The sequence below is a fragment of the Pyrus communis genome, chromosome 4, assembly GCF_041283825.1.
Source record: "Pyrus communis isolate YQ-2024b chromosome 4, ASM4128382v1, whole genome shotgun sequence".
Lineage (NCBI taxonomy): Eukaryota > Viridiplantae > Streptophyta > Magnoliopsida > Rosales > Rosaceae > Pyrus > Pyrus communis.
In genome coordinates, this window is record NC_142568.1 from 14669627 (window position 1) to 14694188 (window position 24562).

General features: G+C 36.1%; 2 protein-coding genes and 1 long non-coding RNA gene across 7 annotated transcripts; 1 reads left to right on the forward strand and 2 right to left on the reverse strand.

Moving 5' to 3' along the window:
• Positions 1-1887: 1887 nt before the first annotated feature.
• On the reverse strand, positions 1888-3552 carry LOC148697506 (uncharacterized). 4 transcript variants are annotated; one of them, XM_088692579.1, is made up of 7 exons: positions 3471-3552; positions 3226-3358; positions 2943-3100; positions 2831-2863; positions 2305-2718; positions 2121-2218; positions 1888-1995 (listed from the first exon to the last, which is right to left on the reverse strand). In XM_088692579.1, exons 3-7 carry the CDS (start codon positions 3008-3010, stop codon positions 1943-1945), a joined length of 666 nt encoding a protein of 221 aa, XP_088548705.1. In that variant the 5' UTR covers positions 3011-3100; positions 3226-3358; positions 3471-3552; the 3' UTR covers positions 1888-1942. The 4 variants fall into 4 exon arrangements, with proteins under 4 accessions (XP_088548705.1, XP_088548708.1, XP_088548706.1 ...); XM_088692581.1 differs by having other exon boundaries at positions 1898-1995; positions 2095-2218; XM_088692582.1 differs by lacking the exon at positions 2831-2863.
• Positions 3553-3813: 261 nt separating this feature from the next.
• Positions 3814-8253, reverse strand: LOC148697507 (uncharacterized). 2 transcript variants are annotated; one of them, XR_015961621.1, is made up of 5 exons: positions 6304-6507; positions 5209-5366; positions 4519-4792; positions 4317-4413; positions 3814-4211 (listed from the first exon to the last, which is right to left on the reverse strand). It is a non-coding gene; the product is annotated as an uncharacterized LOC148697507 (long non-coding RNA). The 2 variants fall into 2 exon arrangements; XR_015961620.1 differs by lacking the exon at positions 6304-6507 and adding an exon at positions 8018-8253 and having other exon boundaries at positions 3817-4211.
• A 647-nt stretch (positions 8254-8900) lies between these two features.
• On the forward strand, positions 8901-10024 carry LOC148697508 (uncharacterized). Its single transcript, XM_088691938.1, has 3 exons — positions 8901-8980; positions 9630-9664; positions 9738-10024. The coding sequence occupies exons 1-3, from the start codon at positions 8901-8903 to the stop codon at positions 10022-10024; spliced, it is 402 nt and encodes a 133-aa protein (XP_088548064.1).
• The last annotated feature ends 14538 nt before the right edge of the window (positions 10025-24562 follow it).

A 24562-nucleotide genomic window follows, 5' to 3' on the forward strand; every position in this document is an offset into this window, starting at 1 on the left:
CAATTTCCAATATTTCAAGCTACTCATATATTATTTTATATTTAATTTTTCAAGCTAATCATGTATTATGACAATGCGTTACTTAAGATACCAACCCAATAACATTTGAAGTTTAAGAAAGCTCTTCACAATCGAAAATCTTAACTATAATCATTTCACGTAGTGAATGAGACAATTAGTTTGCTTCACCTCTCATTTCTCACAACATTCTAGAAGCTTCACATCAAAGGTATAGTGAGATAAAAAAATTAAAAACATTAAAATAAAATAAAAAAACCACAACAAAAGTAAACAAACAAATACTCCCAAAGAAGAAGGTGACAAATAGTCGTAAATGTGGCGGTAACAATTTTGTCGGTAGAATACTTTGGTGCTAATTGCAAATTTGCAATGATTTTGACAACAGCGGTGTGTAATAGTGTTAGGACTCAAGCTCAAGGAAAGAGCTTAACGCAAAAGACTAGCTTGATAGGTGGGAGGACTCTTTGTACGTAAAAAGTACCACTGCACAATTTCTTGTGTAGCAGATGTGAGATCATAACAAATAGTGTTGAAAATTGGTTATGGTAAAATCAAATATTAGAAAGCTTGAAGCATCCCTAGCTATATTATTCTCATTAATCATTTTTCTTTGCATACAATAAATTTATACAGAGCATGTTATACAATATTATTGAATTGATAGTTACATGACGGCGTTACGTTAGCGTTGCCGCCAAAATATTCGTCAAAGAAAAATCCACAATTAGAGGAAAACACATTGAAATGACAATCAAGTGACTGACACCACTCATTGTAACACCAAAACGATCACTTTAATTGTGACATGCATGTTCATATATAAATATCATTCTATCCACCGAAGCTGAAATATAGTTTTATTTTTTATTTTTTATTTTTTTTAGCCCTTTAGAATGGTATTATCTACCCTTAAACATAAGTACTCACGTGTCAATAGATGAGGATATTTTTCTTATAGTTGATACTAGCAATGGTGCCCGCGTGATGCTGCGGGTTTTTAAATAGCATATAGCATGTAGAAAGTTATTTTTACAACTCTGCCTAACTCAAGAAATAGATAAAAGTTTGTTTCTCACCGAAATATATGAATTTGAATCTTAGTAGTGAAACACAGAAAAAAAACATAACAGTTCTATGAATTGTATAGAGAGAAATGGTCACAACAATTTTAGCCTATTACATTTATGGTTCAAGTTTTGAACAAAGAATTAGTTTATCGGCAAGGATTGGATATAAAGAAACATAACAGTTCTATGAATTGTAAAGGAGCAAATATGATGAAAGACATACCAAGATTTGATGGTCATATGTTGAGAAAAGTTCACATTGCTGATTGACGTATGGTATTTTCAATAAATGAACGGTCGAAGTTGCAAGAAAAAAAAAGAATCAATTTATGAGTAGTTGGAAGAATCATTATTTATTAAAAAGGTGTTGATTCAAATATAAACAAATGAAACTAACTGTAAAAGAAAGGCTTACCGAATGTTGCTCCAAATTGAGTTCAGAATGAGTGTAGTTGTGGAAATTCTGTGCAACACTGTGTTGAAGACATGTAAAAAGTAGATCACAGAATATTTACATCACCGTAAACAAAGATGTTGGAAGTGGTTTATATTTAAAATATTAAATTTGTACAATCCAGATACAAAAGATTAAAACCTATTTGTTTACAGATAGACAAAAAAAAAAAACATAAAAGTGATTGATTGGATTCTACCACTTGCATCTACCTCTCAAGTGGAACCAGCATGTACATACAAAAATATTATCAAGTCCAGACCAGAGAGATATTTACATGGCAGCCAAATATTGTACATGCAAAAAATATTATGAAGTCCATACCAGAAAGACATTTACATGGCAGCCAAATATTATCAATATTGTTTGATACGTATTAACAAAAAACGGTTATTGCGTTTCAGTATCGGAGATGAGTTTTGGCACTGCATCGTTCATCCTTAAGCAAGCAAGCTAGGGAAGAGAAAGAAAATAATACAGTTAGATGGATATTAAATATATATCCAAATAAATGTAGAGCAAAAAAAGAAGCCATGTTTAAAATATAGCAACCTAGTTGGTTTTTTCAGGAGTGGTACCAAGTTTTCCGCTAGTTGGTGACGATTTCTTTTTGAGCAACTTTATTGGAACTTCATCAAACTCCCTTGGATCCGCCTCTGAAACTTCTTCCATTTCTCTGTTTTAAATGGGCTACCAGTGTTAAATAAAATGAATGAAAAATAATTTCAAAATTATGTTTTGAAAGGAAGTTACGAAACAAACCTTTGCTCATTGTTGGTGAAAAGAGTCCTCTTGATTGATTCCCTCTTCCTTTTATTCGATTGTTCAGTAGTTTCAGCACTTGAAGTAGAAGACGAAACCGTCGTGGAAGACCCTGTGATTTCTCTTGGCAAAGGCAGTGGAGTTGCTGGTTGCATGGTTGTATAGTCGGTTACATTCTGAATGAGGACATTGCTTGGATTGAAATTATTTCTTCTATTTCCAAACCGCAGATGGAAAATTTTCTTTTGCCCGATTAGTCTAAGAAATTCATTTGGTAATTGTTGATGGTCCACCAATGTCTGATTCAGAACCAAATCTTTGCAGCTCATGCCAAAAAGTTTTGCACCACATTTTCCAATTATCAAAGCATCAATCTCATTGGTTTCATCTTCAAGTATCAGATTGACCTTATACCTACATTTAAAAACCTAATGTAAGATTACAATGAACTATCCAAAACAAAAACAACCATGAGAAATTTAGGTGTTTAAAAAAATATCAATAGTGAGATTGAAAAATTACATACCATTGACGGAGCGAAAAATTAATTGATTCTAAACTGAAAAGCGCAAAGTAAAAAAAATTCAACTCATGGTATACATAGTAACAAAATTGTAGCACAACATGTTAAATATTACCAAGGTGTTGGAATTTGATTTGGGTGTTTTTGACAAATTAGTTGTGCAGTTGTTGGGTCCTTATGCATTTGTTTTACACAAATGGGCTAGGCACTATACCACCAATCGTAACGTGTGTCAAAATGCTTCACAGCTACTTTACATAGAAATGTCTCATCCTGTAATATATTTGTCATATATGTGTGAAACTGACAACAATCATATGCATTCTTTTTATTGAATGTGTGAAATCACAATTGTAAAATTTTAAGGGAACATTAAAAGGGATAATCAAGTTTTAAACCTTGTACAAATCTGGATCCAAGAAAGCCAATTCATCAATTGTAACTTTTTTCGCAGTCTGTAGAAGTTTAGCTTCATTTGCCTGGTCTGAAGACGGAGGCAATATTTTTGGAAATTCTTTGCAGTTGGAAAACCTGCATGATTGAAAAGATCACATCGTTTAAACAATATAGAAATAGCATCTGTTTTCATTCAAGAATAATAGATATATCGTTATTTTGTTCCAAAAATTAGAAATATACTTACACTGACTTGTAGGAATTCACTTCCGGGATGTCTGGATCAATGAAAAAAAGTGATGAACCGGTACTGTTTAAGACAATCTTGCATGCGCATTGAAATCATGGCAGAAAAAGGTGATGAAACACAAATCATGACGGATACAGTTTAAAATTTGTTTTAATAGCTGCATCATTGTATCACAAAAAGTAATTTAAAAAAAAAAAAAAAGGGTACGCATGGCATACAGATGATGTTTTTTTGTGAAAATTTTAATAAACTGGTAACAGAATTAATTGGGACATGCAGTGGATTCCTAAGTGAGTGTTCGATTGAGAATATAGTTTTAGTTATTTTGTAATTGTCAGTCGAGACTATCAATAGCTTAATCAACTAAATATATAAAATTGGAGAAAGCAGAAAATAAGTAGAAGTATGACAAACAACAATCATTGAGCACCAATATAATCAGATAGCTGCAAATTGACTGGTTAGAAAGGGTGGCAACATAGAATGACTAATTGTAACAAATAAATATAATAAAATCCAACAATGGTTAAACACCAAAAGAATTTAAATGACTTAGTATGGACAGAGAACAAAATAAGGATGCAAAAGATTAATTTTAAATTAAATGAAATACCTAGGTAGCGTCTGACTTTTAAACTTGTGAAAACAACCACAACTGGCAGTGAAAATGCCTCTGTTGACAAAGAAGAAAAAGCTTCACCAATGTCTGCCCATAACGTAATCGTGAGTTCTTCTTTTCTGTGGATCAAAAAACTCGCAAGTAAAAATTTAAATTTTTACAACAGCAAAGGAACAAAGACTGAAGACAATTTAGGCTAATAACAATAAAAGGTGAAAAATGACCTTATATTCTGAATGTGCACATCACATTTGTATGCAACCCTCTGATTAATCTGTTTTTCTTCCAAGGACTGTACGGCTCTTATACAACCGATAACATCTTATAATTTAAAACATAAATATAAGCACATTGTTAAGTACTACTTTAGAAAATAAATACCAACTCGTTTGAATGGATTTATATGCATAGACATGTTAACAGTACCTGTAAGGATGTCAACCCTGTCCAAGCGAGGGTAAAGTGTGTTGTAATCTTGTAGAAAGAACCGATGGCGAGGGATGGGTGGAAACACACTGGCCAATTTTTTAAATTTTGTTACCGCATTAAACAAAACTTGAGTTTCATGCGGGACTACTTTGTATTGTCCCCTGATTTTACTGGTACGGAAATCAATGATTTCATAGCATCCACCAGCTTCAATCTTCGCAACCATAACATCATACTCAACATTTAATGTGGTCGCCTCAACGGCATCTTGCTTCACAATTTATCATGCCAAGACAGAGAAGGAAAAAAAGTTACAAAAGTAATTAAAAAATAAATAAAAATATAGATTATACTATCAATAACACAAAGAACAACACACTTATCAAATTGTTAGCATGAGGAAAAAGAATTATTGAAAATAGTTAAATTATTTTAATCAACACTTGAAAAGAAATGTATGAATGCCAAAAAATTTAAGAAAAAAAATGTAACACCATGAAAAAAAGGTAAGAAAATAAAAAATTCATAAAAAAAGGTAAGAAAACACTGATCTGTTCATTTTGTGTAACACGGCATACTTAAATTTTATTCCCCAACATCTAAAAAATAGGGGTAGAAAAATATTTTCTGGCTAGTTAATTATTAGTATTACCGTCTTTGATTAAAATAATGAATCAATAATCTCACCATTTCATCAACTAATATACAGTTCAAAGCTTTATATTTTTTAACAGTGCCTGGGATTGTCGATTTCCATATCCTGCATATCCGGATTTTGATTTTTTTTGCTTTCGTGTATGGTTTTAACTGATGAATAGGAGTTGGCTGTGTGTTTTCCATTTATCCTGCAACAATGAAATTTACATAATATGCCACAAATTTATCCAAAAGCATAAAAAAACACTGAAAAGAAAACTGAAATCATTTGTTATTTGTCCATCCATGTTTGGGAGGAAAAATTTAACAGCTTAATTAATAACCAAAAGTAATAACAATTAGAATAGAGAACCTATAAAGTTAGAATTCAATTTAAAAAAAAAAAGATCTAAAACCTACACCTGAACATATTCCTAAGACCAATTAGTCAAGAATTGGTTTTAATCTAGTCATTTATGTCCAGACAATCTTCCCAGCACACAGGAAAGACTGTTCGACACTGGTTGAGTGCATCAGTTTGCAAATGATGACCTTATAAATTCAAAGAATTCCTTCTGCATACATATGGTTGGTGGGAATTAATTTTAATAATCTTGTCATGTAATACTATGTAGCTAATTGTTGGTGCAACCTGATTTACTCGTATGTATTAGTACGTATAACGTGATTGTGCATAATATGTATAAAGATTTTGAGAGGGAAGCTGCATGCTTCTAAGTCAAAGGTATCTGCACGAAGGGTGAATAGAGGTTTCATTGGCTTCAAGAGCTTGCCATTTTGTGTTTGCTAAAAATAAAATGAGAATCAAACGAAACAGTCATACTTAGAATGTCAACACAGAAAACGACAGAGTCATACTTAGAATCGCAACACAAAAAGAAAAACCCTACTATTCTATAAGTCTCACCCCCATAAAAAATCGAAAGGAAATAGTTAGCTCTAAACCTTCAAAATCGGTAAACCCAAATTCAAACAAAAGACCTAACTCTAAAAACAAAATTAAAAACAAAAATGGGCAACCAATTGGAAACCTTCAAAATCAACTAAACCCAAATTTAAACAAAAGACGTAACTCTAAATACAAAATTAACAAAAAAATAAGGCAACAAAAAAGACACAACTAACCAGAAAACAGCAAGACTTGAAACGCCAAGAAGGCGGTGTGCGAAGCGCTGGAGCAAGGATAAGAAGATGAAGACAGAAAACTGAAAACGAAACAAAAAGAGGCGAGAGAGAAGCAGAAAAACGAAAGGAAAAAGTAAACAAAGAAAGGAGTGAAAACGAAACAAAAAGAGTAAAAATCCTCTGAACAGAAATACTGCTGATGATCAACACGTGGACAGCATCTACTGAAAAAGCAGAACAAAACCCCCAAAAAAAAAAAAAAGAAAGAAAGAAAAAGACCAGAGACGGAGGAATGAGATATGCGCTGGCAGCAAGGACAAATGAGAGAGCAAACGTGCGGGAAAGAAAAAAAGTTAGAAAAGAAGAGCTGAAAAGTCAAATGCAAGAGATGATCAACACGTGTCTGCCCGCGCAGTGTGTGTATATATATATATATATATTTTTTTTTTCCTTTCACTTCACATCATGACCTCACACTTTCAGATTAGACTATCTTTTCTTATATATATATATATATATATATATATATATATATATATATATATATATTTCTGCGACTTTGCATTTATTAGCCCTTTTTCGAGGAATGAGCCTTCGTTACTACCACCACACAACTGCAATGGCATCCCTGATTTCTGTCTTTTTCTTAAATGGAAGGGAACGGTTGTCCATCAATTTTCTTGGTATGCTAAAAAAAATATTAGAAAACAAAAGCCAAACACACCAAACCAGTTTTTCATATTTTTTTAATCACTCTAACCGATATCTTTATCATTTTACGTAACTGTGGCATCTATCTTTTGTGGTATCCTGTCCTCTGTCTTTTCAAGAATGGATCTTCTCATTTATTATCTCATTTATTATCTAACATATTACTGTTAATACACAGTAAAATTGTCAGGAGTTAAACCCGGCACATGGTTTGTGGCACCAAAAAAATATAAAAAATTACAAAGACCCACAAATGATGGACAGGTGGATAGAATGGGCAAACCCGATGAATCACTGTGCGAAATGGAAAAAAGCACACTGCAACGGCACCAGAAAGGGGAAAGGGCAAAATGGCCAACTCACTGCACAATTCCAAAAAAGGGCAAAAAATTGCTCAGCAAGCGAGGGACAAAACCGGGTGGGCACTGTTAATGAACAATGCCAATCCACCGGCTTTTAGCATATATAGAATAGAATATAGAACTTGCTCGCCGATTTCAAATCACTCTAATTCTCATCCCATTTAACGGGTTTTGAATTGCTACTAACTTCTACAATTCTCAAATCACAAAATTCCAATAAGGGCATATGCCGAAACACAAAAAAAATCCATACAGTGATCATTTAAGGATTGACATACAAAAAAAATCCATAATTCAAACTTTAAAATGCAGAACAGACAAAGGAAACCCAAAAGTTAATCATGGCCATTTTTCTTCTTCTAAAATCCGGACAAAAATCAAACCACAGATAATCAGAACAACCAAACCCAAAAATTTCCCCAAAAAAAACCTGAACAACAGTAAAATTAATTAGTCTAAACCTTAAACCGCAGCCATATCCTTCCTCAACAATTTTTAAATTTTAATTAAAACACAAAAAATATGAAAAAAGGTTAAAGATAAATTATATAACCGTAGCCATATCCATTCGTCGGCAATCTTTCAATTTTAGTTAAAACGCAAAAATTATTAAAAAAAACACTTAAAGATAAGTTATATACCTGATCCAGAAAGCGTTTGCAAACTCCCACAACAAAACCCTAAAATTGGAAGATATAGGTTTGCGGCAGCCAAAAACGAAATCAGACAAAAGATCCACGTGCAAATCAGCAAAAAAAAATAAAGAGAACACTTAGCAAGAATCGAATTTTACAACAACCAATTGAAAATTTTTCTTACCAACCAAAGCAGCCAAACTGTTGCGATTCCACCGCGGAAAACAGCGGGAAAAAAATAGTCCAACCACCCTTCTAAACGATCGGATCGCGAGGAAAACAGCGAGACACACACAAAAACACAGACAAACACAAAGAGAGACGGAAAAGCAGAGAGAAGAAAAGAAGAGGAAAGAGAGAAATGAGAGATGCATCCAGCATCTTCCCTAGATAAGCCAATATCTACGCACGCACAACACGTATCATGAAGAGCAAAATGGACAATTTACTGCATAATCCCACTAAAGCCGAAAAACCATGAAGAAAATGAGGGACGAAACCGGAACGGCACTGTTAATGAACAGTGCCAATCCACCGGCTTTTAGTATATATAGAATGTTATAGAAATGTCTTCCCAAGAGTAATCATGTGTCATGTTGTCAACTTTTATAACGAAAATCACTTTATGCCCTTACGAAATGCACATTCAAAAGGGTACAGAGAGTGGAGAGTTTAGGGATCATTTTGATATGAAAAATGTTGAAGGACCAAAGTGACGAAACCTCAAAAGTTGAGAGGAAATTATAGAAATACCCCCCCCCCCCCCCCAACCCGTCCAAAACAAAGTTTAAATTTTAAAGAAAGTAAATTCAGACATGTGTCAAAGGGAGAGACGGCGAGGGAGAATTAGAGGCTGGCAAATTTGCCAGTATGATAAAACGGTACGGAAATGTTTAACCATGAGGTCAGCGGCAGTAACCAATTGGAGGTTGCTGTGGATTGGAATATTCTTCTTCTCCTGGGATCTGGGTAGAGTGTAATTTCTCAACTCCGAGTCGAAAGAAACCACCACTTACCACAAGGTGTTCATTTTTTTTTTTTTTTTTTTTTTTTTAAAAAGCTCTCACTTTCCAAACCTCTCGAAAACGTAACTCTTCTTCTTCTTGGTACTTGCCATTCATGCCGATTGGCTCCAGAAGGGACTCTCAGGAACACCACGTGAAGTTTTAGTTTGGTCATCACTTGGCTCTTGGTGTTGTTTGGAACTTTCGGATTAGTTGGATTTGCCATTTTTTCGTCTTTGGGGTGTGACCTAACTTGTTACGAAGTCCCTGAGATAATTCTTCACATTCTCACGCTTTCATTTGTTCATATACAATGAGTTGCATGCTTTACTAATTAAACTAAAGAATACACTAGGGATGGTAAGTGATATTTATGTCCTATCATTATGCATATGGATGATCTGATAATCATGCTTTAAGGTAAATAAAAGAGAGTATTACAATCACCTCATCACACAAAAGCAGCACGTGATAGATAGACGTGAAAGAGGGGCGTATGCAACCGCCGCCCCATCCTCTAAATTTGGCCCAATCTTAATGGTAATATAGCATTCTCCTTTCCACTATTAAGTGGTTACCAACTAGCTTTTAGTCGTTGCTATTTCTTTTCTCAGCGAACAAGAAGTGTTCTTAAGTTCAGATTCTCGAGGTGATTTAGCTGCTTCTAACCGTGAAACTGACTATAATGGTGGTTGAATGTTATCATCCAATACCTTGATCAGGTGATAAATTCTCAACAGACTGGGATGAGGCGTGGGCAAACATAAGGAAACAAGGCAAAAACAAAAAGAAGGGCGGCTTCTTCGCAGGGTTCTCTTCTCCAAACAAGTACGTGAGCTGGAACCCTAGGCAGTCCAATTACCCACTGTCTGAGGAGGTTGATCCAATCAAGAGGACAGAGAGGTCCAACCCAATGTTATGGACTTGTCCAAGATTTACCCTAGCAGGAGCCATTGTTATTGTCACCTTTTGGTATACAGTACACACCATTCTTTTCCCAGTTAAGTAACTGCACTCTTTCAAAACACACAACAAAACACAGGGCTCATATTGTAAATATGATTGTGAATTCTTATGAGGAAAGGGCTAATGGGAAAAGGAATTCTTAATGTGATTATTATAAATAAATGAAAGTTCTTGTTTCTTCAGCTTAGGTTTGCATTCAATTTGGCATTAGCATTACTTTACATTGATATTGATAAAGAATCAGATTCTACTTTATGAGTGAGCTTCAGTTCAGGGATTCTCAAATAAGTTTATCTGATGGACACTTATGTAGAGTTCACTCGGTATTGTATATCAATTATCCTAACCGTCTAATTTCGTATTTACTTAGAGATCATCGTTGTGAAAAATTACTCCAATTCAAAATCATCTAACCACTTTAATTAAATGGTTTCAACGTATGCATACGTATTGTTGCGAAAAATTAATGTTTTTATTTTATTTTGTTGCAACCAAATCTCTTAATGGTTTTCTATTTGTCTAATTTTTTGCAATATGATGATGATGTATGAACGAAGACAATTTCAGTGTGATTACAAACAATGTTTTTCAATGTCTCAGTTCAAAATCAAAGACAATGGAAATGATATGTATGCATACGTTGAGCATGTGACTAGATCACAAAAATACTTTATCAATATCTTTGCTTTTAAGAGATTCTAACTCGTCACCAGATGTACACACCTGTGGAAAAAAATGAAAGTATTTTAGAGAAATGATTTAATTAGGGTTTTTATATGATTTAATTAGGTCTAGGTTTACTTGCCTTGTTGACAAAGGTTTGTTTTGATTTATTTCCTAGTATTGCTCCTTTGTAAACTTAAAAATACCTCCTTATGGAGAATAATAAAGAATTTGTTGCAGTCATGTTAGATTAGGAATGTGATTTTGTAAATCTTAGTATATCTAGGGATATACTAAGTCCTAAATACAGTTCAATAAATTAGGCCTACAACAATTTATCAGCACGCTCTTGCCAGAAGCTAAGGAACTGAAGGATCGTGGAGGAAGCTATTATACAACATCAAAGGCTCAATTATTTTCTGCCAATCAGGTTATTTTAAAATAAATTAAGATATTTGAAACGACCTTAAAACATGAAAACATTCCCCTATGCATATGTATGAACCCCATATATTTATATTTTCCTTCCAATTATATATATTACATATGTTTTTCATATATTTTGTCAATATATATATATATATATATATATATATATATATATATTTGTTCATGCAATACACAATTATGCTATGTGGAATTTGTGAGTCAAAGCATCAAAATTAATTTAGAAGCAATTAGGGTTCTTAACCCTAAGATTCTAAAAAATCTGGGATTTTTGCAGCTGAGTCGCAGCTTCCCGCCGCGCCGCCGTTGGCTGGCCTGTAGCCACGCCGTGCCTGGACAATGTTGTTCCTACGCCTGGAACCCCTGCAGCAGCCCTTTGGGCTTGCTGTGAGCACTGGACAGCCAGACATTCGGCTTGGTTTGGGTTTTGAAACGGGCCTGCAGTCCTAGCTCGCTCTAGCAAAGCCTGAAGCTCTGCTTGGCTTGCTCCTGCTCCCTGGGCCTATCACCAGCAAGCTTGCTGCTTGCTGGGCTCACCATGCCATAGGCCACACACACAGCCAACCTCGACTAGGCTTTGTAGCGCTTCAACCCAAGCCAGCAATTGATGAGCTTGCCCTGAATTGGCCCAAAATAGCCTTGTTTGGGCTTCGCGCGCACACCAATGCCAACCCACCATGTGGGGCTTTTCCCCTCGCTCTGTTTTGGCCCAAAAACTAGCGGCAACCCACGACCCATGGTGTGCAACCGTGACTTAGGCTGCTTTGCAGCTTACCCCGTGGCCCAATAGGCCTTTAGGGCCTTGCACTACTCACAGCAACCAGCCCATAATGCTTGGTTTTCATTTTTTTGAACCCTAATGCCATGTTTTTTTGGCATTCCCACTTCATAACCATACTCTTATAATTTTTGGGCCATTATTGGTTAACGCTTATGAAGCTATAATTTTATTTTCGCTTGGCCCAAAGCTAATATTCAAGCTAATATTTACCCGAATGTTATTATTTTGCTTCGACGATCAAATATGGATGGTTACGATCTATTGAATTAATTAAAGTGATTAGCAGTCCATTAATTTGAGAAGACATCTAAAATTATTGGCCTGATGCCCACTTTTTGGCAATTAATGATTCAATAAATTATTTCTTTTCTTTGAACCGTTGACTATCTTTCGTAGTCCCGATGCACTTACACTTGGGTTCCTTAAGCAATCCGTAAATTCACTACACTTTGTTGTATATTGTATTATGTGTTCTTTTAGGTACCCCTATACATGAACCAAAAGTTCATAACTAAATCGAACCTGTATTTTCAAATTTAGTGCATTTGAAACCCGAAGTTTTCATTCAAAACTTACCACATGAAACCTGTAACTTTCATGTTTAAATTAAACCAATACATGTCTATAGAACCTAAATTTTCTACAATGTATTTCTATGGCTTTCCATATGACTAACCACGTTTTTGTTGTACCCTCTGTTTTAGAGACATGTCGAACTTGAATAAGCTCGATTTCACCGCCTTGAAGTATTTGGAAGAAATTACCTAAAGTGGGTTCAAGATGTGAAGCTCTATCTTACAGTAAACAGTCTTCGAGCTACTATCGAGAAACCTATTGACGAAGCTCAAAAAGCTACTGCTATGATCTTCACGAAGACACATCTATGATGCACTGTAGACCGAGTACCTCACAGAGGAAGACTCACGTACCATATGGCTCGTTCTGGCTGATCGTTTCAATCACCATAAAGACATTTACTTGCCTTAAGCAAGACACGACTGGCAACATTTACGCTTCTAAGACTTTAAGTCTGTGAATGAATACAACTCTGAAGCTTGTAGAATCTGATCACTGCTTAAGTTCTGTAAAGAGGACTTAACCAAATAGGATCTCCTAGAGAATACTTATTCGACATTCAATGCCACCAATATTGTCCTGCAACAATAATATAGGGCACATAAGTTCACCAAATTTTTGGATTTGATCTTTGTTTTACTTCTCGCTAAAAAGCAGAACCAGCTTTTGATGAAGAATCATCAAGTTTGACCCAATGACTCGAACGCTCCGCCTGAAGTGCATGCGACTAATTCTAGCAGTCACAACTGATAGAAACCCTATGGTGACAGTGAAAATGGGCGGCAGGCCCACCCACGGGCCCAAAGTTAACAGAGCAAAAGCCCAGCCAATGGAGGAAATTTGGCCCAGAAGCGCCAACCCCTTGGCCCTAAGGCCTAAAACTTCAAGAACAAGGGAAAAACTACCGTTTAATTGGCTTCCATTGAATTGGACATGTGCTACAACTGTGGATCAAAGGATCATTGGTCATGCGTATGCCGAGCTACACTTGAGGCTATTGCCAAATATCATTCTCATCGTGAGTCTAACTTTGCACATGTGGAACATCCCTATGATACTATCACAACTATGGAGATTTCAGATTTTCAAGAATCATCAGCTCCCATGGAAGAATAAAGTTTTATTTTTCTAGACATGTTAGGGTGTTTTTCACCCCTAGTGGCCGAACCTACCAGGTGTGGCCGAACCTACCAGGTGTGGCCGAACTCCTCCAATTTTTCTAGGTTTATGGTTTAATTTTTCAAACAATTTTTTCTAAGTCTTTGGAATAATTCCATGGAGACCCACCATGTGGCCGACCCTATGCCTGTGTTCCAGAGTACTCTCCTGCTTTGGCATGATCGAATGGTACATCTCGGACGAGATATGATGCGCTGTATTGATGTGAATTTAAACTAACCTAATATATATGATGCGCTGTATTGATGTGAATTTAAACTAACCTAATAAATAGATTAATTCAAACCAAATTTACTCGCAAGTGCACGAATCAATTGTAGTAGAAATATGTAAATACGAGATCGAATCCACTGGAGTTGATTTAACAATTTAATCTTATAACTATTACTTAACAAATTGAAATAAAGATTGGGTTTGTATCGAAGAATAATTAAAATTAACAATGATTAAACTAAAATATAATTGAGAATAAATGTAAGAAAACACTAAGGCTTTGATTCCAACACTAATTGTCGTACCCTAGTATCCAATTGTCAACTCATGAATTATCAAATTAATGAAAACAACTTCGGTATATATGTCCGTGGTCAAGTACACATGCCAATAATTTCCCAAATAGATGTAAGTTTTACTGTGGTTAGGCTTAAACTCAACTATTCCTACAGTCTCTATATCCATGGTCCGGTATACACAAACATGTAGAAATCCAATTAAGCAAAGTGAGAAACAAATTAGCCACTTATCAACTTGGTCACATCAAACAAATAGCTAATTTTCTAGGAAGCCACACAAACCAATATTCGTCTACGGCCAGATCAAAATATAAGTTCATGATTCTCATTCACAAAGCATCGATAGAATCCAATTCATGGTCAAAAATAAATTCATATGCAAATAATTTCAATATCAAAATCCTAGGCTATGGTCAAGCTCAAAGAACCCAATATCAAAATTGCAATTCCACTAGTGAATGAAAACTAATATCAATCTGAAATCCACGAATTAAACAATCAAATAACTAGAGTAATCATAATTAGGGCTTCCTATAGCCTTAGCTAAGAGTTTAGAACCCCATGAACAAAGAATTCATAGTAATTCTATAGAAAATATGCATAAAATAAAATTGAATAAGAGAAACCAAATTGCTGCTACTTTGCCGCTACCTTGTTTCATGCCAGAAGAAAAAGTCGGAGTTCCCTCTTCCATTGCTCTTCTTGTTTTTATATGTACCCCAGTTTTCTAAAAAATAGGAGTTCCAATCAATTTGAGATTCTTTCCCTAGATATCTCCACCGCCTTATGTAATCATCTTGTCCATCTTTCTTTAATTCTTTTCATCCTTCCTTTTCTATATTAATTGTCCTTTTCACAACCTCACTTAAAATGGACTAGAATTTGGTTTTGGGCAAGTGTTTTGATTCATCCTTCTCGAATAAGTCGAAAAGCCCTCCTTTGAAAGTATTGGCTTTTGGTCCAAATAAGTAAAAATCACCCCGCCTATTGGTGTTTAACCTAAGAATAAAATAACATTTAATTAAATGGATGAAACAAATGTAATTAGGAAGACTAAAACGTATAGGATGTGTCAAAACCTTGTTAAATTCCACTTTTATCAATAAGCATCCTAATCCTTATAACTTACAAAAACTAAAGTAATTTACTAAAAATAGTCTGAATGAGGCACAACAAATATAAATAATAAGGTAACAATTGTAATAAATACGTGTCTATCATGTATCCTCAAAGTGTCACACGGGCATCACCTAACATCTTATCCTAACCATCTGCCATGCAAAGCATGCTCCCTGGGGAAGTTGAATATTTAACCCTCGGCTACAAAGATTATTCACGACCCCTTAAGTTTCTTCAAAGGATTCAAGGGGATATTTCTGGACCTATCTAACCAACATGCGGACCACTTAGATACTTCATGGTGTTGGTTGATGCATCGATGCTTTGGTTACATGTCTGTTTATTGTCCACACAGAATGCTACATTAGCGAAACTCCTAACTCAAATCATTAAGCTTAGGGTTCACCACCCTGATTATTCGATCAAGTCGATCTGACTGGATAATGTTGAAGAGTTTACGTCACAGGCTTTTGACGATTATTGCATGTCAGATGGGATTGAAGTTGAACATCCTATACCCCATGTTCACACCCAAAATGGCATGGTAGAAGTTTTCATAAAGCGCATTCAAACGATAGCTCGGACTTTGGTTATGTGAACTTAATTATTGGTATCTACTTGGGGCCATGCAATATTGCATGCAACTATATTGGTCCGCCTAAAGCCCACCGCTACCTAACCTCATTCATCGTTACAGTTGGTTATTGGATACAAGCCTGACTGACATCTCACATTTACTTATGTTTGGGTGCACAGTTTAAGTGCCAATAGCAAAGCCACTACGTACCAAAATTGGTCATAAAAAAAAGGCAATCTATGTCAAATATGATTCACCACTAATTATTCGCTACTTAGAACCCTTGATAGAAGATTTCTTTACTGCATATTTTGCAGATTGTCACTTCGATGAGACAGTTTTCCCGCTGTTAAGGGGACATAAAATCACTAACGTTCCTGGAGAACATCGCGAATTTCATGGATTACTCATACTTTATCTCATTTAGATCCTTGCACTGCCCAGTCTAAAACTGAAGTGTGTCGTATTCTATATCTTCAGATCGTTTCTTAAATCATGCCAGATGCTTTTACTGATCTAGCAAAAATGACGAGATCACATATACTCGCTGAAAACGCACCTGCAAGGATCAGCGTACTAAATGTATGCCGTAACATCGCCCTGGAATGACGAATCGTCCCCAAAGGTGCGGTTACACCTTCTACGCGGCCTAATACACTGGCGGTTAACCAATCATTTGCTCCTACCTTGAAGTGTGGTAGACCTCTTGGTTCAAAGGATTCACAACCCCAGAAGAGGAAAACAACACAAACTAGTGAACCTAGTTTGAATTTGACTATCGTTTACTTATCTGTTCCAACACATAAGGTTATTCTAGATTACGGTGATGTCTTAGACAAGACAAACTGGTCTCCTGAGAATCACGAGATTTCGGTCCATTACGCAGTATTGGATGAGGTTTGGAATCGAAATAAGATGATTATAGATGATGAATTCGCGTACACAGTTGCTACTGACATCATGCCTAGCGATGACATTGAATCACGTTCCATTAATGAATGTTAACATAGAACCGATTGGTCAAACTGGAAACAAGCAATCCAGGTCGAACTCAATTCAGTTGCGAAACGTAAGGTGTTTGTGCTCGTAGCTCTTACTCTACCACATGTGAAGCTTGTGGTCTACAATTGGGTTTTTGTGAGGAAGTGTAATGAGAAGAATGAAATAGTGCGATACAAAGCACGCCTCGTAGCGCATGGTTTCTCTCAACGCCCGAGGATGGATTACGAGGAGATTTATTCCCCTGTAATAGATGTCATAACGTTTTGTTACCTTATTAGTTTGGTAGTTTATGAAAAACTGAATATGTAGCTTATGGACGTGATAATTGCGTACCTCTATGGGGATCTAGATACATAAATCTACATGAAAGTTCTAGAAGGACTTCCATTGACTAGTTCAAATAGTTCTATGCCACAAACACCTTTTCGATTAGATTGAGGAGATTACTCTACGGATTGAAACAATCCGGGCAGATGTGGTATAACTGTCTGAGTGAATATTTGACTAGTCAGGGTTATGTGAACAATGAACTATACCCATGTGTGTTCATTAAGAAGTCACATTTCGGATTTGCGATCGTTGCAGCTTATGTCGATAACATAAACCTCATCAGAACTTTCGCATAGCTTGAGGAAATTACCGTTCACTTGAAATTGGAATTTGAGATGAAGGATCTTGGGAAAACTCAATATTATCTCAACCTGGAGATCGAGCACTGTTCAGATGGAATCCTAGTACATTAATTAAACTACATCTAAAATGATGTTTTAATGAGGATAGAGCAAAGCCTTCGAGTGCTTTTATGGTCGTTCAGACTCTAGATGCTAAACGAGATCCCTTCCATCCCAAGGAGGATGAGGAAAAGATTTTGGAACCTAAAGTTCCATACCTAAGTGCAATTGGTGCTTTATTGTACTTGGCTCAATGCACTAGACTCGATATCTCCTTCACTGTTAATCTTTTGATTAAATACAACAACGCGCCTAAACGCAGACACTGGATTGGTGTTAAAGACATTTTCTACTACCTCAAAGGTACGACAGATTTTGGCTCGTTCTACAACCAAGAATCCTTAAGAAGAGCCGCTGCCCTTCGTGGTCCTCGGGTTGATTATCACCTCATTGATTACGCAGATGTTGGTTATCTGTTTGACCCACATAGGGCACGTTCTCAAATGAGCTATGTCTTTACTGTTGGAGACACCGTAATATCTTGAAGGTCTACTAAGCAAACGCTAGTTGTGACTTCTTTGAACCATGCTGAGATTCTCGCCTTACATGAAGCCTCGCGTGAGTTCTTTCGGTTGAGAGCAGTCATGGAACATATTGAACGCATTAGTGGTTTACTACCATTGTTGACATTCCTATGACGATAGTTAAAGAAGGGATGCATCAAGGGAGACAACACCAAACACATTGCGCTGAAGTTCTTTTACTTTCACTAGCAATAATAGCATCAGAACGTTGTATTCAAGAAAATCTGTTCCCAGGACAACTTGGCCGATCTCTTCACCAAGTCATTGCCCAAGTCTACTTTTTAGATACCCGTCCAAGGAATTGGTATGCGTAAATTATCTGAGTTGAATTGCTTGTAGTTCTTTTATTTGGAAGTTATGTCTAACTCAGGGGAGTATTCAGAAGTATACTTACTTGACATTAATGTACTATTTTTCCTACAATTAGGAGCATTTTTCCCACTGTGTTTTTGCTACCTAATGAGGTTTTGATAAGGCACCTATCTTGGGATGATCATACTCTGTTGAGATCACTCCTCAGTCTATGGGTTTTGTACCTATCCTAGGTTTTACCACAGCGAGGTTTTGTGAGTTTTACTACCAATGCATACTTTCTTTAATTTGAGACTCGCATTCGCCCATTGTGTCGATGACTTCATCAACTATTCTACCTCAACTGCTGAAGACCTGATGAGATGTTTTGTTTGAGTATTTACACACTCAAGGGGGAGTGTTGCAGTCTTATTAGATTAAGAATGTGATTGTGTAGTGTATCTAGGGATGTCTTGGAATATTCCTTAGGGATTAGATATTATCCTATTAGAGTTGTAATCCTATTAGGGTAAGGATTTAACCTTGCTTACTACTATAAATAAAGTTACAATGAGGTGTTATAACACACACCTCATAAACACATATCTCTTTTCTCTCTCTGTGCCGTCGATAGGGCTGGAAAAAAATCCCAAAAATCCCAAACCAAACCGAAAAAATCCCGATCCCAAACCAAAAAAATCCCAAACCAAAATTCCCGAAATTTTCGGTATGTCATCCCGAACCAAACCGAAATTTTCGGTATGGGATTCGGTATTGCATCTCCATTTTTTCGGTATTCCCATACCGAATAGAAATAAATATTATATATATATATATATATATATATATTATTTTGGTTCCTTTTATTTGGTTTTAGGTATGCAGGAAAATACAGAGCAATAGCCCTCTGCATAATACAGTGCCAATTTATTAAGTACAGTTCCAACATCTTCACCACATTGCTCATGAGAGGTCTTGCATTCTGAACGCACAGCAGAGCTACCAATAACATCCTCTCCGATTTTTCTATGTCTTCTCTTTGATCCCACAACGCGACATTAAAATTGCTTGTAGAGACGAATCACATGCCTTTCTGAAATACTATAATATATGTGAGTCATCTATAACATTCATTTTTGTTATGCATTTCCCATGTCCGCTTTGGAAGCCATTCACGTGGCTCATTTGCATCTACAGGAAGATGTCTTCTCCTCTCAACAATCTCAAAGAGAAGGATCCGAAAACTGTTAACAACGCATTTGTGAGGCACGGGATAAGGCTTCCATACAAGCAATCCTTGTAAGTTTTACCGATGAATGTAAAGGGGAGTCATCAATGTTCGCAATGCATTCAAGATACGTTTTTAGCAAACTGCGATTCATTACCTTATTGTCTTGTTTAGGACATTTCTACCTGACGTGTTCTTCCCTGTATGCATCATATGTGGATATTAGTTTCCTGCATACCTAGGCAAATCAAGGAAACAAAGGAACAAAGACCATTATGCATGCATGAACATATCAGTATACATATATTTCGGGATTCCCGATTTGTCCCGAAATCCCGAAATTATTTCGGGATTCTCGAAAATTGGGATTCCCGAAAATTTGGTTTGGGATTGGTATTGAATTTGGGATTCCCAAAAATTTCGGTTTGGGAATCGGGACAAGGGTTTCGGTATGGGATCCCATACCGAACCACCCCTAGCCGTCGGCCCCCTATCTCCTTAGTTCTAAATACAGTTCAGTAAATTAGGCCTACAACATAATTGAAGTTGTTATTCAAGTTTGTGAGATTTTTGAAGAATCCTTATATTTGTCATAAACCCTTTATTTCAACTTGGTGTCGGAGCAAAGTTTGATTATTGGTTGAACTTTGATGTGAGTGCTTCCCTGTAGGTGCATGAAGCTAATTTTCTTCATGCACCCATAGGCTGTGAACTTGAGATGAAGATTGTCTATGACTGTTAGAAGAAGATAAATTTTCACTGCCATGAAGAAGAAAAAAGGGAAGAAAAGTATGGTTTTGCTGCCTTGGAGAAGAGATTAGGAAAAAATAAAATTTTTGTCAAGGTAGGATTCGTTTCCTATCATGTGTATACTATTTGTATTTTATTTTATTTGTTCTTGTAAGTTTAGTTTGTTTTTTAGTTTGAAGAAGATAAAAAATGAGGATGAAAAAAAAATGAGAAAAAAAAAGAAGAGATTTGGTGGCCGAGGCTTCCGAAAAGAGGCATTATTTTCAGTTGGCCTTTCGAAAAGATTAGCATTTATTCTAATTGGACTTTCAAAAAGAGGCGTTACTTCCAACATATCAAGAGATTTATTTATCGGGATTTTGAAAGAATACGTTAGTTCCAATTGGGCTTTCGAAATGATTAGCGTTAGCTCTAGTTTGGCTTTCGAAAAGAGGTGTTAGTTCCGAGAACTATAATTTGTTAATCGGGCTTTCGAAAAGAGACGTTTGTTCTAGTTGGTCTTTCGAAAAGATTGACGCCAGTTCCAGCTAGGCATTCGAAAAGAGGTGTCAGATTTAACAAATTGTGATTTGCTGAGATTTCGAAAAGATTGACATTAGTTTCAACGTATCAGTGAAGATTTCTAGCATGTGTGACTCACTTAATGCGTGGTCTCATGTGAAGGGAGGTGTTGAGTTTACAATTTCAAATTAGATCTTATTTCCTTCTTCGCAAACTCATGATTTCACATAAGAGGGGGGTGTTGGAAAAAAAAGGAAAGTATTTTAGAGATATGATTTAATTAATGATTTTATATGATTTAATTTGGGTTTTGATATGATTTGATTTGGTCTAGGTTTACTTGTTTTGTTGATAAAATATTGTTTTGATTTATTTTCTAGTATTGCTCCTTTATAATCTTATAAATACCTCCTTATGGAGAACAATAAAGAATTGAAGTTGTTATTCAAGTTTGTGAGATTATTGAAAAATTCTTATATTTGTCATAAACCCTTATTTCAACTTCTAACTCATTACGTGGGCGTATACACTCCGTGACATGAAGAAATTAGTGATATTTTTATTTTTTAATGTTTATCTTTTAAGTTGGTTTGCCGGATCGGTTTCTCAAGACCTTTGGTCTCTACCTCGACCCAATGAAAAAAATGAGATCACTTCTTATGAATTCGTTGAGAATGATTCTGATCTAATTCATGACCTATTAGAAGCAAAAGGCTCCACTGGGATCTTAAAAAGTATTTAAGGTAACTATTATATCAAAATATGCTTTCCTCCTAGTTAGTGACAATTTTTTACACCCAAAAAGTAGAAAGATATAAACACACATGCAAAACAAATTAACAAACACATTCATGTAGGATTACAGGTTAGAGTTCACTGTTATCATATGCGGCGAACATAAAAAAAACCTGAATGCTAGCGACGATGGAGAGAACGATATGATAGCTTAGTCTTTTGAGAGATATAGATAAATTCATGTTATTAGCAGTGCATGCTATCATACGCGGCGAACAGAAAAAACCCAAATGTTGGTGACAACGGAGAGAACGATGTGATAGTTTGGTCTTTTGACATATACAGATAAACTTATGTATTAGCAGTGTATGTCGAATTAAAATATTAAAATATTTTTTTTCTTCAAAGAAATTATGGAACATTTCAATAGTGTAAACCATAAAGATTTGGTAGTTATTATGTGGGTATGTTAAAGAAAGGATTTTGAGGAAGATTCAAGGATGGAAGCAGCAGTGACTCTCTCAGGCTGGCAGAGAAATCTTAATTAAAGCGGTGGCGCAAGCTGTTCCAGGTTATCCTATGTCTGTCTTCAAATTTCTTGATAAATTATGCAAAGAAATTGATGTAGCGCTTGCAAAATTTTGGTGGGATCAGAAGGAGAAGGAAAGAAGAATACATTGGATTTGCTAGGAAGAAATGGGATATACTAAAGGTGAGAGAGAGGGGGGGGGGGGGGGGGAGAATGGGTTTTCGAAATCTAAAAGATTTCAATCTTGCCTTACTGGCAAAGCAATGTTGGAGACTTATTCATGAACCTGATGCTCTATGGGTTAAAGTGCTAAAGGTGAGATATTTTCCTAATGTTTTGTTTTTTTAAGGCAAGAAAGGGAGGGCGAGCATCTTGGATTTGGTCAAGCTTATTGGAAGGTAAGGAGTTACTTAGGAAGGGTGCCTATTGGCAGGTCCTGAGTGGACATCAAATTAAGTTGTGGGTTGATAAATGGTTGCCGGAGACTACAACAGGACATCCGAGTCCTGTAGATGGAGTGTGTGTTGATAAAAATCAGAATGTGGCTTCAATTATTCAGGATGATACTAGAAATTGGTGCTTAAACTCTATTTGGAATTTAATTTCGGAGGAGGAGTGTTTGGCAATTGAAGCAACAAATGTAGGAGATTCTGAATCTAATGACAGATTGATTTGGCTAATGGAAAAGAAAGGAAATTACTCTGTGAAGTCTGGTTACAACTGGATTCGAAGTAAGAAAAGAAGGAGCCAGGTGTAGCGGCCATCTTCTTTGTGCACGACTGATCTGGTAGTGTGGAAGGGGATTTGGAGTCTTGAGGCTCAGCCAAAAATTAGGAATTTTATTTGGAGAGTTGCGAAAGGGGTAATTGCAACGCAGGCAAACTTATTCAAGAAGAAATGTGCTCCATCATCGGTTTGCCCAATTTGTAATGAACATGAGGAGACTGTGGAGCACATGCTCCTTATGTGCCCATAGGTGGAGCTGGTTTGGTTTAGGGGTCCGCTTGGCTATAAGATTGATAGATGTTCAGTGACAAATGTCAAGGATTGGTTGAAGGAAATGATGAAAGGGAGTTATGCAACAAAAGAGGATAGAAAGAGATCTATATCTTTAATGGCTTTCACGTGTTGGCATATATGGAAAGCTCGATGTAAAGCAGTTTTTAATCATCAAAATCCATCTCCTTCGCAAACCATTCATGCTATCAATTGTGCCAGTTCAATTTTCCGAACGGCAAAGGAATTGACAAGAATCCAGCAATCCCTGGGTATGGAAAATCAGAGCAGAATGATACCCTGGTCTCCTCCACCTTCGCAAATGATAAAAGTGAATGTTGATGCAAGTTGGAAACTCAGGTGTAATGATGGTTATGTGGGAATTGTGATTAAAGAGATTCATAAGGAAGATGTAAGAGCATATAAAGGAAGAAAGTATGTGCTTCGAATCCTTTGATAGCGGAGGCTAAGGAAGTGCTTCAAGGTTGTCTAAGTGCAAGGCAAAGGAATTTTCCTTGCATAATTGTGGAATTTGACTCAAAGTAGGTAATTTCGGCTCTTAATGCAGAAAAGGAAAATTGTAGCTGGGAAAATTTTCCCATTGTCAGTCGCATTAAAGACGTTGGGAAATCTTTCCAGATTTGTCAATGGTCTTGGGTGCCAAGATCATCGAATGAAGTGGCAAATTTTGTCGCAACCTATGTGGGTACGGAGATGAGCGAGGAATGTAGGATTGACAGACCTCCATCTTCGTTGGTTAGAATCTAAAACAAGGATGGATTGCCATGTCCTCCTGTGTAGGTGGCTTATTGGAGTAGGGAATGACGCTTGGTTTGTTATATTGGCGTCTACTTGTATTCGCTACTCCTTTTGTTGTGTTCATCGTACATTGAAATCATTTCAAAATTTAAAATTAAATATAAATAGTACCTAACAAAAACTGACCGCACGATGTAAGATGAACGATCACGATCACGATCACGAGATCCCTAAGATCCCTAGGAAAAGAATCCGGCAAGGATCATTTTCCTACTTTTTTGTGCTCCCTTCACTAGAAGATGACGTTTGTTAGGGTTTGTCTGCTGCTTGCCAGCAAGAGCTATTTTGGGTTCTTTTCAAAGGGGACAGCGGAGATTTCAGGCCTATAATTACCCAGAGAGATTGGGCAAGTAATTGTTGTGTTCAAGAATTTTTGGAGCTTGCCTCATGGACTCGAGTGACAGCTTAGGTTTGAGCCTGTAAGTAGCCATCACAACAGTTTATTTCCATCAAATTACGACTTATTCTATTTTACTCTCTTGACTTTGTAATCTTTGAACTAAAAACATTTTGTGTGAATGCGTGTGGAAGTAATATAGACATCACGTTTTAATATCTCAACAAATGTGGCAGTGTTTCATTTATTTTGTGTATTGTCTCATTTGATACCTTATTTATTCA

Excerpts from the sequence above, each read along its gene's own strand:
- LOC148697506 (XM_088692579.1), bottom strand. The coding sequence starts at position 3,010 with ATGCATAAGGACCCAACAACTGCACAACTAATTTGTCAAAAACACCCA. Across the intron at positions 2,719-2,830 it reads AATTTTTCGCTCCGTCAATG|GTATAAGGTCAATCTGATAC; the intron begins GTATGTAATTTT and ends TTTTAAATGTAG. Across the intron at positions 1,996-2,120 it reads ACCAACTAGCGGAAAACTTG|CTTGCTTGCTTAAGGATGAA; the intron begins GTACCACTCCTG and ends TCTCTTCCCTAG.
- LOC148697508 (XM_088691938.1), top strand. The coding sequence starts at position 8,901 with ATGTTTAACCATGAGGTCAGCGGCAGTAACCAATTGGAGGTTGCTGTG. Across the intron at positions 8,981-9,629 it reads CTTCTTCTCCTGGGATCTGG|CGAACAAGAAGTGTTCTTAA; the intron begins GTAGAGTGTAAT and ends TTCTTTTCTCAG. Across the intron at positions 9,665-9,737 it reads CTTAAGTTCAGATTCTCGAG|GTGATAAATTCTCAACAGAC; the intron begins GTGATTTAGCTG and ends TACCTTGATCAG.